Source organism: Diplotaxodon limnothrissa, linkage group LG3, assembly GCF_057381915.1.
Source record: "Diplotaxodon limnothrissa isolate DT_005_m linkage group LG3, D_limnothrissa_male_GT1.1, whole genome shotgun sequence".
Classification (NCBI taxonomy): domain Eukaryota; kingdom Metazoa; phylum Chordata; class Actinopteri; order Cichliformes; family Cichlidae; genus Diplotaxodon; species Diplotaxodon limnothrissa.
In genome coordinates this window covers 33,835,994-33,852,009 of record NC_140598.1, presented here as the reverse complement: position 1 = coordinate 33,852,009, position 16,016 = coordinate 33,835,994, and the positions used below count along the sequence as shown (strand labels likewise).

The window sequence follows — 16,016 nt, the reverse complement described above, 5'->3', positions numbered from 1 at the left end:
GGAAACCACACATTTTTGGGCCCAAGTCTTAGCATTGGCTCCCCACAGGGGAGACCCCCATATACCTACGACTCCACCTGTTCCCACAGGACAGCATGTCTGTGTCTATCATGTGTGAGCGTGATCGTCTTATTTTATTAATATTACTGCCAATTTTATATTTTTTTTACCTAGTGTGCACTATTCTAGTGTAAAGTCTAGTGTACTTATTACAATGACAATAATAATAATAATAATAAATTTTATTTATGAGCACCTTTCAAGTCACCCAAGGACACTTTACAATAGGATAAAACACTTAGTAAAACAATGGCAGAATAAGAACAATAAAACAAAAGCACAAGATAAAATTAACAAACAGTGGATTCACAGAGAATATGCAGATTTTAACAGAACAGAATTTGAGCAGAACTGGTAGTGGTTAACAGGTCAGAAAGGTAAGGAGCAGCGAGGTTATGAATGGCCTTGAAGGTGAGCAGAAGAAGTTTGAAAATTATCCGGAATTTCACAGGGAGCCAGTGAAGTTCCTGAAGAACAGGGTGATGTGCTGGTAGGAGGGGGTTCTGGTGATAATGCGAGCAGCAGAGTTCTGAACCAGTTGAAGCTTATGGAGGGATTTTTGGGGGAGACCATGCAGAACAGAATTGCAGTAGTCAATACGGGAGGTAACCAGACTGTGGACAAGAAAGGACGTAGACTGGGTGGAAAGAGAAGGAATAAAGCTGTTCTATTCTATTCTATTCTAAAAATCAAGAAGCTCGTCAGAACAGCTGACACTTTTGTCATCAAAATAAAACTGTCAGACTACAGTGAATAGCAAATAGTATTCTGATGTTACTGTGGATATCTGTCCTCTCACTCCTGCTGTATCTCTCCATTAGATGACAACATATTGTCTTCTACCGCCATTTACTACACCCTAAGCCTGGGTGAGACTGAACTTAAAGGTGAGATTAATGATTCCATATGTGCTCCATTTATTATGATTTGTTCTAAATATTAATTAAAAGCTTTATTAGGAAAGGGAAAACCACGCTTGACTAGCTATGCTAACAAACTATTAGGTACAAATCAAAAAGCTGTTTAGAGCAGCTGATGTTTATGTCATTAAGATGAAACTGCAGAAAAATAAGAATGACATTAATTTTTTCTGATTGACAAGATTTAAAATTAGATCTGATGAATACAGTAAATAGAAAATATTGTACATCATCACTGATGTCACTGTGGTCGTCTGTCCTCTCACTCCAGCTGTATCTCTCCATTAGATGATGACATGTTATCTTCTACTACATCTTACACCCAGGTGAAACTAAACTCAAAGGTGAGAGTAACTTTGACGAATGACTCCTTATGTATTGCATTCAGATAATATGTAATTTGTTATGGGTGGTAAATATTAAATACAAAATATAATATTAAGAAAACTAATGCTTCATGGCAAAATGTTCATAGTTGTTTTAGTAGCTGTCCTGTGAAGTTAATATTGGTATGTAATACAAACAATAGCATTTTTTCTTTTCCACCCAAAAAATACTGTTTTAGTTCTTTACTATTTGTATATTTGACAGGTCGCAGAAAGAGAGCTGACTAAAGACAAAATCACATCTGATTGAAAATAAAGTCAATGAAGTAATCCACATTTATCACATATTGTTATTGCAATTGTAGAAGTTGTATATCATCTGCTGGGTTTGGTGTGAATGTCAGTGTGTAAAATGTCATGTCTAATGTATATTCAAAAATAGCTAGCTGTCAGATGTAGCTGATCGTAAGTACTCATAAAGTTCACATGCAAACAAACACTTCTGTCAGTTATTTAGATGTTTAATTTAAAGCACGTGTTGCTTTTCGTATTTTGCTTGTGCATGAATGGTGTTCAAAAGAAAAAAGCTGCTGCAGCTCATTTCTTCTAAACAGTAGGTACTCACTGTGGTCAACCACAAATGTAAATGTGTCGCTTTTTTTCCCCTCCAAAACAGATGAAGAAAATTTGTGGTAAGCAGTGAACTATAACTGCAAAGTTTGGTACTGAGCATGGCTCTGCATAAAATGTTATATAGTGCACAGACTGAATACAGTGGGGCAAAAAAGTATTTAGTCAGCCACCGATTGTGCAAGTTCCCCCACTTAAAATGATGACAGAGGTCAGTAATTTGCACCAGAGGTACACTTCAACTGTGAGAGACAGAATGTGAAAAAAAAAATCCATGAATTCACATGGTAGGATTTGTAAAGAATTTTACGTCATTTACGTCCACTGTGAGCGACCATCTGTGAACAGAGGCAGTGGTTTACGACACCAACTATAATCCAGTTTTGAGATCCCTCCCCAGATGCCTTAACGCCCACTCACATCCTGGGCCATCTGACCTCAGGAAATCACATGATAGGGTGGGGCCAGGTTTCACAATGAGCTCACCTGAAACCCTGGCTGATTGTGACCCACACCCGCTTTCACACCTTGGCTCATGTGATTAGGAAGAGGATCATCAGGGGGTCCTTTTGTCCCTCTTTGGGGGGAAACTCCCACTAGGTTTATATCTGGGACTCTCCACCATTTGACCTTAGAACTGAAGAAGCTTCTCGGATGAGAGGTGAAACGTCTTCAAGCAACTCAAAGAAGTCCAGACGCTTTTCTTTCCGAGCTCCTTAGATCTCTTTATCTACTTATCAGATTATCACTAAAATTATATAAATATTGTAACTATTGATGGCTTTCATATATTCTTCAACAATGTTTCTCTTGTGCCTGCAAGAAAATTGTGTTCTTTTTTTATTATTTGTTTATAATTGTGTTGAAATATCTTAATAAATATAAATTTGGTGAATATTTTATACTCAATGAACTTTGAAGAAGATTTGAGTTTATCTTGTTTTTCAGCAACAATATTACTGTACCATCAGTTAAGTCATTACAAGCTAGTTATGAACATCAAAGTAACAATGCGAGTGTGGGAAACATGAACCAGCCTTCTAATTGTGTCAGATGCAGCAAAAGTCTGAGTGGTTTCTTGTTCCACCCACTGACAGTGAACTTGACTATCAGTGACGCTCGACTTGTCACAAAAGCAAATCGGTCTCACTGGAAACTACTTTCATTAAACTACTTTGTTGCATTGCATGAAGTTTTAAAATTATTGGATACTAAAAAGGTTTGAGCAGCAGAAAGACCCATGCTCACTGCCGTAACACCTCAGTCTTCAGTTTGCAGCAAAAAAACATGGATGCCGGAGCTCTCGGCATCAGACTGTGTGAGTAATTTCTCATTTTCATTAGAAAAAAAATAATTATATATATAAACAAATAAGATAAATACACATAAATAATAGATACATTTAATATATAATAGATAAAATTGGTAAATATAATTTACAATAAATAAATGCATTTTGATTTATCTCGATAAATGTATCAGTTTTGTTTTTTGTTCAGTCCTTTGTAACAGAAAGGACTGTATCTTTATGAAACATGAGATGTCATCTTTGTCATATCTTTATTCCATCTTAAAAAAGGTTAAAGCTATAAATTATGTCTAAAATGGAATGATTTAGTTTGTTTTACTTTAAAATGAAGTAGCTCATAGCCTAGTGGGCAAGTTATGATATGTAACAAAATGTTTTATTATTACCTGCAAAAGTCAGCAACTCTTTTATCTCTTCAGTGATGACCACTATGATTCTGCTGGGAGTTCAAGCTGAGAGAGTTGGTGAGTACCAGCTATGTTCTTGTTTATATAAACTTAATTTTTCCTTTTTGGAGGAGTAAATAATTCAATTAAATTTTTTTTTTGTATTTTATTTAGCATTTCATTTATTTCATCAATCAAATACAGTCCAGAGTTTTCAGTAGTAAAATACTTTTTTCTGGTAATGGTTGATATAAGTAAGTTAATCAGATGCATAAAATATCCAAGATTTTTTATTTAAAAGCTTGTGTAATCTTCAAGTATTTTATCTTCACTCTTATCTTTTAAATTTTTTCCACATTCAACATTTAATCAAAACTGTTTCAAAGATGCAGACCTTTTCCCTTCTGAGGATGCACCATGGATCCTTGCCATTGCTTTATTGAGTGCTCTGGTGCTGTTGCTTGGAATGTATTTTGGCAACGATTGCTGGTACAGAAATAAAGGTAATATTTTGTAAACTAAGATACATGAAACTTTGTGTTCATTAATGTTGAAAAAAAATGTTATGTTGATTTATTTTTCATGGTCATATATATACACACACATGTATGAATAAATTACGTTTTAAACAAATACAATAAAAGCATAAAAACAGTCTTCTTTCTGGTGTTGTTTTTCCTACATTTTTAAAATGTGTACACAGTGGCGTGAATGTTCCATTCTAAATAATTTTAATAAAACTATTTAATTAGCCCAAGAGGCTCAAGAGACAAAATATCTAAAAACTATTTAAAAATTTTAGTATTGAGAAATAATATATATATTTTGTGCAATATAATTTTGTATTTCTGAGTTCTGCCAGGAAAGCAACACTGAAGCTTGACTAGCAGTGTTAATGAAATGTAGGATAAAAATCAAGAAGCTGTTTAGAGCATCAGATAATTATTTCATTAAGATGAAACTGCCAAAAAATAATGTTCGGATGTAAGAATACTATTATTTTCTTCTGATTGTCAAGAAAATTAAAATTAAAAATTAAAATTAGATCTAATGAATACAGAAAATAGAAAATAGTTTTCATCATCAGTGATGTTACTGTGATCGTCTGTCCTCTCACTCCATCTGCATCTCTCCACTAGATGATGAGACGTTATCTTCTAGAGCCATTTACTATACCTTATGCCCGGTCAAGACTGAACTGAAAGGTAAGATTAACTTTGATTAGTGATTCTTTATGTATTGCATTCAGATAATACGTAATATGTGATGCGTGGTAAATATTAAATACTAGCAATAATAATAAAACTTTTGTTCATGGCAAAAAAAATCACTGTTTTTTTAAGTAGCTGCTATATGGAGTTTATTTCTGGTGTGTGACACAAACAATAGCATTTTTTTATCCTTTAAAGAAAATAAATGCATGTTTTGTTCTGTACTTCTTTTTTATATGACAGGTCTCAAAAAAAGAGCTGATTGAAGACAAAATCACATCTGAGTGGAATTGAAGACGATGAAGTATCACATATTGTTATTGCGATTTAAGAAGCTTTACATGGTCTGCTGGGTATATAACTAAACAATAAAGAACTATGAGTACCAATAAAGTTCACATACTAACAAACACTGTTATGTAGACTTTTAAATTATATAAATTAAACCACTTGTTGCATCTTCTCTTTTTGCTTGTGCATGAATGCTGTTCAAAACAAAAAAGCTGCTGCAGCTCATTTCTTGTAAACAGCAGGTTCTCACTGTGGTCAACCACTAATATAAATGTGCCGCATTGCTTTGTTTTCCAAAACAGATGAACCAAATTTTTGGTAGGCAGTGAAATACACCTGCAAAGTTTGCTACTGAGCATGCCTTTATGTGTGGTCTAGTGCACAGGCTTGTTTCATGCTGCAGCAGAAACTGTTCAGTCGAGTCAAAGAAAACAGGCTAATTTTGTAGGTCAAACTGTGTCTCTTGAGAAGTGAGAAGTAGATATGATTAAGATGCTGAGAGGTGGTTTTCAGCTGTTTTCTGCTTCAATATTTATAGTAAGCTTATAATTAATAGGCCAAATATCAGTTTAAGGATAAAAACCTTCGACATGCTTCATGATGAAGTGCAATATGGATTTTAACAATGTGCCAGCCTTAGGCTGTACCGAAATGGTAAATGGACTGGTTCTTATATACAGTGGGGCAAAAAAGTATTTAGTCAGCCACCGATTGTGCAAGTTCCCCCACTTAAAATGATGACAGAGGTCAGTAATTTGCACCAGAGGTACAGTTCAACTGTGAGAGACAGAATGTGAAAAAAAAAAAATCCATGAATCCACATGGTAGGATTTGTAAAGAATTTATTCGTAAATCAGGGTGGAAAATAAGTATTTGGTCAATAACAAAAATACAACTCAATACTTTGTAACATAACCTTTGTTGGCAATAACAGAGATCAAACATTTACTATAGGTCTTTACCAGGTTTGCACACACAGTAGCTGGTATTTTGGCCCATTCCTCCATGCAGATCTTCTCGAGAGCAGTGATGTTTTGGGGCTGTCGCCGAGCAACACGGACTTTCAACTCCGGCCACAGATTTTCTATGGGGTTGAGGTCTGGAGACTGGCTAGGCCACTCCAGGACTTTCAAATGCTTCTTACGGAGCCACTCCTTTGTTGCCCGGGCGGTGTGTTTTGGATCATTGTCATGTTGGAAGACCCAGCCTCGTTTCATCTTCAAAGTTCTCACTGATGGAAGGAGGTTTTGGCTCAAAATCTCACGATACATGGCCCCATTCATTCTGTCCTTAACACGGATCAGTCGTCCTGTCCCCTTGGCAGAAAAACAGCCCCATAGCATGATGTTTCCACCCCCATGCTTCACAGTAGGTATGGTGTTCTTGGGATGCAACTCAGTATTCTTCGTCCTCCAAACACGACGAGTTGAGTTTATACCAAAAAGTTCTACTTTGGTTTCATCTGACCACATGACATTCTCCCAATCCTCTGCTGTATCATCCATGTGCTCTCTGGCAAACTTCAGACGGGCCTGGACATGCACTGGCTTCAGCAGCGGAACACGTCTGGCACTGCGGGATTTGATTCCCTGCCGTTGTAGTGTGTTACTGATGGTGACCTTTGTTACTTTGGTCCCAGCTCTCTGCAGGTCATTCACCAGGTCCCCCCGTGTGGTTCTGGGATCTTTGCTCACCGTTCTCATGATCATTTTGACCCCACGGGATGAGATCTTGCGTGGAGCCCCAGATCGAGGGAGATTATCAGTGGTCTTGTATGTCTTCCATTTTCTGATGATTGCTCCCACAGTTGATTTTTTCACACCAAGCTGCTTGCCTATTGTATATTCACTCTTCCCAGTCTGGTGCAGGTCTACAATACTTTTCCTGGTGTCCTTCGAAAGCTCTTTGGTCTTGGCCATGGCGGAGTTTGGAGTCTGACTGTTTGAGGCTGTGGACAGGTGTCTTTTATACAGATGATGAGTTCAAACAGGTGCCATTCATACAGGTAACGAGTGGGGGACAGAAAAGCGTCTTACAGAAGAAGTTACAGGTCTGTGAGAGCCAGAGATTTTCCATGTTTGAGGTGACCAAATACTTATTTTCCACCCTGATTTACGAATAAATTCTTTACAAATCCTACCATGTGAATTCATGGATTTTTTTTCACATTCTGACTCTCACAGTTGAAGTGTACCTCTGGTGCAAATTACTGACCTCTGTCATCATTTTAAGTGGGGGAACTTGCACAATCGGTGGCTGACTAAATACTTTTTTGCCCCACTGTAGTGGTTTTCTACGCTCTCATTCACCCATTCACACAAACACTTCCTTCTATACTTAAGTGCAATCTAAGCATTCACACTCTGATGGACTGAGAGCAACTTGGGGTTAGTATCTTGCCCGAGGATACTTGGCATGCAGTCTGGGGAAGCCAAGGACTGAACCACCAACCTTCCAGTCAGTAGCTGAGCTGCTCTACCACCTGAACCACACCCACCCAGAATACAAACTGGTCAGGCAGGCATTCAGACATATGCTGAGGCATGCGAAGCCATAGCTTCATCACATTAATTATTTATTTTGTATTATTTATGACTTAATTTATCTGTAGTATTCTTCCTAGATTATGCATTGCATTGCATACCTGAACCAGATGAGTTAAAGCCTGAACTTTCTCTGCCACCAGTGACTGTTGGCACTGAACAAAGTAAAACCTCTAGGAGCTGTTTTCAAAATAAACTTTTATAGAATAAATACTTAAATACTAAGCCTGCAAAGCATGATGAGATATCTTACTGTCAGGCTGATCACCACTTAATCTCCTGCTTTGAAATAGAAAAGAGAAAAAGATTCAATACATGTGTCCCAGGGCCAAGTAACAATATACATTATACATGCTTCAAATGCAAGAAATATGTTTTAAACAGCAAAGCTCAGCAGTTCATGTGAGGTAGAGGCTGACATGACACTGATTAATTTTAACTCTTTTCTTTGGTATGTATATCAATTGGAATTGGGGTGAAGTAAACATGTGAAGAGTTTATGTAAACAGTTATGGCTGTACTGATACACCAGCATTGGTTGAGTATTAAAAATATGAACATTGAATACAATACTAATGCAGTTTCTTTAGCGCTTTTGGTGAAGATTGATAATCTGTGGAAGAGCACTCATTATTATGTAATGAAGGGAAAACCTTTCCACTGCTGCAATCTAGTGGTTACTGTTGGTATTACAACGTGCTGCAGACTTATTAAACTCTGACAGTTTTCTGACTGATTCTGCTTCTTTTGGCGTCTGTCTGTTTGCTTACTTATATGTTTTCACATACAGTTTCTCTTTGTTCTAAAAGCAAATAAAAATTGCATTTTTTAAAAAAAGAAATGAACTGTTGATGAAATGATCTGCTGTTTCTACAAATACAGTGGAACCTCGACTTCTGAAATTAATTTGTTCCTGACAGTCTTTCGTAAGTCGAAAAGTTTCATAACCCACACAGTGTGGTCTGTAAAGGTCAGTGGAAACTCAACTTGACGTAATGGGACTCCCAACTTAAAACCATCTGTCAGTCCAACTCATGGGCGTAGATTTGGCATGGACGGCAGGGACATGTCCCCACCAATATCCAGGGTTTATTGAATTGCCCCCACCAATAATTTGATCTCTTCGAGTAAAGAAAAAAAACCCGATAGAAAGAAAAAAAACGATCTGTCAGCGTCAGAGATGGGCAGTAACACGTTACTGTAATCTGATTACTTTGTCCAAGTAACGAGTAAAGTAAGGGATTACTATTGCAAAAACGGTAATTAGTTACTTTCCCACAGGAACGCTGCGTTACTGCGTTACTAAAACCTTGATCTTAATGCGAGAATGTCTCACAACAGTGATGTAAGTGAGTGTGACGTTTGTGACAACAGCTGTGTGCAGATCAACAATGGATAATATATCGAGTGCAGGAGAGAGTATGAGCGTGCAGCGTTTAAAGTGTGGAAGTACTGACCTTACTTTGAGTTTGATTCCATAAAAAGTGACAAAAACATTAGTGCCATTGTGCATGTGAAGAAAACTTCTTTTTACAGCAAAAAAAAAAAAAACCTAAACAAGCACCAAGTGTGCAACGACGTAATGGGAAATTCACAGAGAAACTCGCGGATTCTTCCACTGACCGCTGCGGCACACCTGCACCAGGGTAAACCTCCGCCTACCTCATTCCTGCTTTACAGGTGAAAATAGAGCAACAGGACCGCTGAGTCTTTGATTTTATTTATTTTCTGCTGTGTTTTACTTGCATCTATTTGAAAGACTGAGTGTAAACACAAAAAATATTTTATGTGCTGGAATGTGCAGAAAATAGGTTTAAATATTAAACTAATTTCTTCAAATCAGAGAATGTTGCATATAATTTAATTTTTGCTTGATGCATAAAGTTAAAAGATTAAAACTGATAAAACAAGTTTTAAAGAGACTTTTCCATTTGATTACATTTTGTATGATGGATTATGGAGAAAAAGTAGAATTGGGCTGAAAGATCTATCGCTTTATCACCTATTCAGGCTGTAAATCGTGTTTTTAAAAAGTAACTAAGTAATTAATTACTTTTGAAAATAAGTAATCAGTAAAGTAACGGGATTACTTTTTTGGGGAAGTAATCAGTAATTAGTTACTGATTACTTTTTTCAAGTTACTTGACCAACACTGGTCAGCGTCTCATTCACCCAGCGGTGCAGAAACAGTTAAATTACTTCTGTACTGGAGTCCTACATCATGTGACATATATGGCCAATGTGATTGGCTGTGCCTTTCAGGGAGCTCTGTTTAGTTTTAGCAGCGGCAAACCTGCGCAGCGAGGAGGAGAGGAGGATGGCAGCAAAAAGGAAGAACCTGGATACAAGAAAGTATTTTTCAAAGAAACCTGTAAGTCACTTAAAGCCAAATTAACTCATAAAATGTGTCCGTCATAATAACGTTACAGGCTATGCTAGGCTTTGGCCCACATCAGTCTAAAATTGTATGTAACCATGAATAATGTGTTTTGGAAACTAACTGCACAAGAGGCAGCACTATTAGTTATCTCAGTCTCCCAGAGTAGCATTTCTAATTTTGATTGAAACTTTCAGAGACAACGGCATTTTTGAGCAAGCCAGGATATTAGTTTACAGAGGCTGTTAAAATTATATGTCTAACGTTAAATGTTGGTGACACAATAATTTCATCCTAACGGCACTGACATATTCATAGGGTTAATTTTTGAGACAAAATATCATGAGGTAGTCATGATTTTGCAAATATCCACCTTGTAGTGCAGTTTGCACAACTTGTTTTAAAAATGCACTCAGCCTACAAACATTACTGAGTGACTCATCAGTAATGTTTGTATGGTGTCTAAAATGTTGCATAATTTTGCTGAGAGATCTTTTACTTTTGTGGTAATCTTAGATCAGTAGTTTTATGGACAAAACCCACTAGGTCATTCAGTGTTCCCTTAGTGCTAATGTATCAGAGATGTTGGTGTACTATAACTGAAGTAATGTTGTTAAGTCTTGCTGGACTTTATTGGACGCCCTGAAGCCTTCTTAACAAGAATTGAATCTCTTTCCTGGAAGTTCTCGATGATCCTATAAATTGTTGACTTAGGTGCAATCTTAGTAGCCACAATATCCTTGCCTGTGAAGCCATTTTTATGCAACGCAGTGATGGCTGCACGCGTTTCTTTGCAGGTCACCATGGTTAACAATGGAAGAACAATGATTTCAAGCATCACCCTCCTTTTAACATGTCAGCTCTGCCATTCTAACCCAATCAACCTGACATAATGATCTCCAGCCTTGTGCTCGTCAACATTCTCACCTGAGTTAACAAGAAGATTACTGAAATGGTCTCAGCAGGTCCTTTAATGACAGCAATGAAATGCAGTGCAAAGGGTTTTTTTTGGGATTAAGTTAATTTTCATGGCAAAGAAGGACTGTGCAATTCATCTGATCACTCTTCATAACATTCTGGAGTATATGCAAATTGCTATTATGAAAAATTAAGCAGCAACTTTTCCAATTTCCAATATTTATGTGATTCTCAAAACTTTCTTCAGTTCTATGGCTCTGCTGACATATGAGCTTTTTATAAAAACAGAAAAAAGTCTTATATACACTAACAGATTTTCCAATATAATATTTACCTCCCAAAAGTTAAACTTTGGTCTCGTCTGACCAGATCATCTTCTTCCACCTGTTTGCCATGTCCCCTACATGTGAACAAATTTGTTCACAACTTTTAGTTTGTGTCAGAAGACGAGCATTCTGGACCAACTGCAGTCTTGCAAGGCAGGTCTGACTAACTCCAACATATAAAGAGTGTCATGGAATTGCTATGTGGAGGCAAGAAAAGAACCAAGTGCAGACTCACGGAAAGTTAACTAAACTCAAAAATCACTGCTTTATTGCAGGCCCAACGGCGAAACAGAATATCACACTAAACTAGGGAATGATAAACTGAGACACGAGGAAACACGGGGAAAATCACACAGCTCCAGGGATGAGACAGTGACGACATGACATGACACTAAGCACGGAGAACACAGGGCCTTAAATACAAAAGACAGTAAAGACACAGAGACCGAGGGAAACAGAACAGAATACATTAACCCGAGACATGGACCTTCAAAGTAAAACAAGAAATGCACAGACTGAACTTACAGACACAGACTCGGGGGGGAAACACAGAGACATGGGACCAGGCCAGGCACAGAGACACAGAACAGAAGGAGCTCAAAAATATAACCAAAACCCTACCGCAAAGAACATGTAAACAAGAATTAACCTGAAACATAAGATAATAATAACCGAAACCAAAAACCACTGAGTCAAAGACTCAGTACCATGACAAGGGGTTACAATTGTCGAACTGGGATATAATACCATATTTTTCGGACCATAAGGCACATTAAGCAAAACAAAATAGTCAAATAAGCCGAACTTTACTTTACTTTACTCAACTCATTCTTCTTGCGTCCTCTTCTTCAGTACCATTGATTCATTAATGTTGAATTCTCTCGCAGCTGCTCTATTTCCATATTGTTGCAGTATATTACGACTACCAAAGTCGTACTTTGACAGATTTTTGAGCACTAGGTACCACATAAAATCAGTTAGTAACCACAACCAGAATTCATACTTAAGGTGGACTGTCCATTTTTGATAAAAATTAAAGTATTTTAAGTGTGCCTTATAGTGCAAAAAATATGGTCAAAGCATGTTCAAAGATAAAAATGATTTCACCTTAGATAAAAGCTTCAGTCTGAAAAAGGACCGCTGTACAACTGAGCTAATATGTTTTTTCAAAGGTAATATTACTGTCAAATATAACTCCCAACAGGTGTTGATCAATGGGCAAGACCAAAACAAGTGGAAGTGTTTTATTCCTTGGGCCCCACAGTTTCTGCAGCAGCTAGAGTGATTAGAGTAGTGTTTACTTTGTGCAGGTGTAATAACAAACCTACAGAGACTCTTCCAACCAAAACATCTCCATATATTAGAAATTTTCCACTGAAAGGCACACACTGCTGATACCAGATATCATTTGAAATTGCTATATTTGTTTCCCTTTCCCATTTTTGTTTAATGTAGATAGTGTTCAACTTCTTAACCTCTTGTAAACCCTTATACAATCTAGAAATCACCTTGAGGCCAGGATCTACATGGTAAGCCTTGACAAATATATTCAAAATGGGAAGAGAGAAAAGATCTGTTCTCTTAGGTATAAAGTTATGTAGATAATGCCTGATTTGAAGAAACATGAAAAAATCCGTATTGCTTAACTGGTATTGATCTTTTACTGATTTGAAGTCCCTAAGAGTTCCCTTATCATAAAACATACAATATGCCAGATTTTATGCCTTCTGTGCCTTTTAATTTTAAAAGATAATATTAATATTAAAAGATAAATATAATCTTATAAGATAAGATTTTTAAATGATCTGCAGTAAATAATGAAGTAAGTCAATATTACATTTTTTTCTTTTTTCAGTTTTGATAAAGAGTTTAATGTTATTAAATGTATGTTAACATGCTAGTACATCAAAGTATGTATAAAAATACAGACTGCTTTCAGTGCAACGTGCAAGTTGCACTGAAAGCAGTCTGTATTTTTCTCCTGATCTGTGGGTAACTTGAATGCAATGCAGCTTCTTTGAAAACTATTTTTGTTTAGCATCGCTTTAGCTGCAGAAAGAAACCACACAGTAGAACCCCCCATGCTCACTGTCAGTTGTCCACACAGTCAGCAGCAGAGCATCATGGATGTCACAGCTCCGTGCATCAGACTGTGTAAGTGTCTATTTCCACATGAAAAATAAGCTTCAGCTTATTTATTAATCATTAGAGCCACCATTAAATAACAGTAATTATTAAATGCCAAATATTTAATAATTCATTTGTCTTTACAAATTTGTTGTACAACTTATAAGATGTTAAAATACATTTATCAGCAGCTGTAGGACTCAACAGAATATTTGTAACCTGTGGCTCTTTGGTCTCTTCAGTGATGAACCTCATGATCCTGCTGTGTGCACAAACACTGAGTCGCACGACCCAGGACCATGACAGCTGTGTGCACATGATCAAAAAGTTGGTGAGTGTCATAAGTTTCCTCATTGATCTGAACACTGTTCATGGTTTTGTGTTTGTCGGAGCAGACAACGTATGAATGTATGAATAGTAGGGAAAAAAGTATTTTTAGTAAACATGTAATTTTGCTCAAGTGATGTTTTTTCATTGTTTAACAAACAGTACTTTTATTACAAGTCTGAAACTTTCTTTTTTTTTTCTTTTTTACAGATGCAGTTTCTCTTCGTATCGCTCCAAACAGATTGCAGTTCTTTGAATATGAATCAGTGATATTTTACTGTGAGGATGCTGTTTATTGGGAAGTTGTGCATAATTCCAGAGGGAAAATGAACGTATGCAGTCACAACAACCAGGGAAAAGCAGGATCATTGTGCATAATAAAAAGTGTGTATCCAGACGACAGTGGAGAGCGCTGGTGTGAGACTAAAGGAGCAAACAGAAGCGACAGCATCAACATTACTGTTACTGGTAAGTTTGCACCGGGACAACATTTTGTTTCAAACTTAGTTTAAATAAATTTCACAGCAACTAAATCTCAGATTCTTGTCATTCAGCTGGATCTGTGGTCCTGGAGAGTCCTGCTGTTCCTGTGATGCAGGGTGAAGCTGTGACTCTTCGCTGCAGAAACAAAACTGCTTCCTCCAACTTCACCTCTAATTTTTATAAAGATGGATCTCATGTTCACAGCAGCTCCACAGGAGACATGATAATCCACAGAGTTTCAAAGTCAGATGAGGGACTTTACAAGTGCAACATCTCAGGAGGTGGACAGTCACCGGAGAGCTGGCTCAGTGTCACAGGTGACAAACAGCAATGTTTAATGTCCATATGACACAAAAATTCCATCAATACAGTAGAAATTCAAGATCTATAGATGCTGTCACACAAAGTCAAGGTAAAAACCATGTTACCAACAATTTATCTTTAAACAGGGGTGAAAATCTTGGATCACTGATGTCAAATTGTAATTTGTAACCATTCATTTTTATTCATGTGACAAAATCTGCATAATTACATTTGATTAACAATTGCTATAGTGCAAAAATGTAAGCCGACAGTACACATTTACATGGACTATATTTTAAAGATGGTCTCAGATTCTGTGATTTTAAGGTTAATGGTCGACTACTGTAAAGCAACAAGTCTGGGATTTTGGCTGTCTCTGCCACCTTAACTAGATTAGTCTTTTGTTTAAATAATCATATGTCATATATATCATATATGATATATTATAAATGAGGATAGTACATAATTAGCCAGAAGAAGAAAGAAGTCACTTGGATGAGTGACAAAACATTTCTCCCATTTAAAACGTCCAGATGAACACAATCAACCTTTTGGGATATTTAACCAGAGCAGAGACAGTCATATTCAATCAGTCAGTCAATTCAGCAACAGTGTATTGAATATTGTTTCCAAACTGTTATACAAAATGCATTTAACACATTGAAAGTTCAGTGTCTCACAAAGTAATTTCTATCATCTCTGCATCCCATCACACAGAGACTGAGACAGACCACTCCTCAGAGCCCAGCTGTCATATTTACCTCATCTTACGAAATGTCTTCACTCTGATGATGGTGGCTCTGCTGCTGCTTTTTGTGGGACTTCTTCACTTTAGGAAACTCGGAGCAACAGCTAACTAATGGTTGCCCAACTATAAATGTCACTGTGACACAAGAGAAAATGATTCAGCTACTGATGAAAAATAGAAACATCAAAGCTAAAGAGATAATATCACATCATGATTCATCTGGATACTCAATGAAGAATTTTGCATGCTGTATTTTTAAGCTTTTAGCAGCAGTTGTTGTTTTTGTTCCATAAAGATATTATAAAGTAGTTCATCTGTATTCAGGGACCAGTCTAGTTTGTTCTTTAGGTTTCCAACCCACAAATTTGGGGATTGTGGATCTGTAGCTAATATGTCTGTTCAAAAGTTATACTACATTAAAGTGATGTTTTCAATGGTCATTGCCATAGGAACAATAAATCTTAAACAGATGTGTATTGAACATGCACAGATCCAGAATAGCATTTATTCATCTATAGCAGTATTAAATGCCCTGTGACTGAGTGGCTTCAATGATTTTGGTGATTTTCTGAGTGCCTGGGCTAACCCTCAAAGAGGCTTAAAATGTTCACTATTTTTGTGATGTGTTTCTGCACAGTTCACCAAACTGAGCACAGGAAACAGGAACCAGTCTACAAGCTGCATCAAACACAGCATTAGTCTGAACTGGTTTGTTGTTCCGCCCACTGACA

The 16,016-nt window shown here is 36.9% G+C and overlaps 1 protein-coding gene across 1 annotated transcript; it reads left to right on the top strand.

Moving 5' to 3' along the window:
• Window positions 1–13,420: 13,420 nt before the first annotated feature.
• Window positions 13,421–15,397, top strand: LOC146635480 (low affinity immunoglobulin gamma Fc region receptor II-a-like). Its single transcript, XM_085350133.1, has 6 exons — window positions 13,421–13,451; window positions 13,667–13,692; window positions 13,731–13,755; window positions 13,962–14,219; window positions 14,306–14,551; window positions 15,255–15,397. The coding sequence occupies exons 1-6, from the start codon at window positions 13,421–13,423 to the stop codon at window positions 15,395–15,397; spliced, it is 729 nt and encodes a 242-aa protein (XP_085206259.1).
• Window positions 15,398–16,016: the final 619 nt, after the last annotated feature.

Bases quoted from the DNA above. Each gene is read 5' to 3' on its own strand.
- LOC146635480 (XM_085350133.1), top strand. From the start codon at position 13,421: ATGGATGTCACAGCTCCGTGCATCAGACTGT. The intron at 13,756-13,961 runs GTGAGTGTCATA...TCTTTTTTACAG, and splicing joins TGCACATGATCAAAAAGTTG to ATGCAGTTTCTCTTCGTATC. The intron at 14,220-14,305 runs GTAAGTTTGCAC...CTTGTCATTCAG, and splicing joins CATCAACATTACTGTTACTG to CTGGATCTGTGGTCCTGGAG.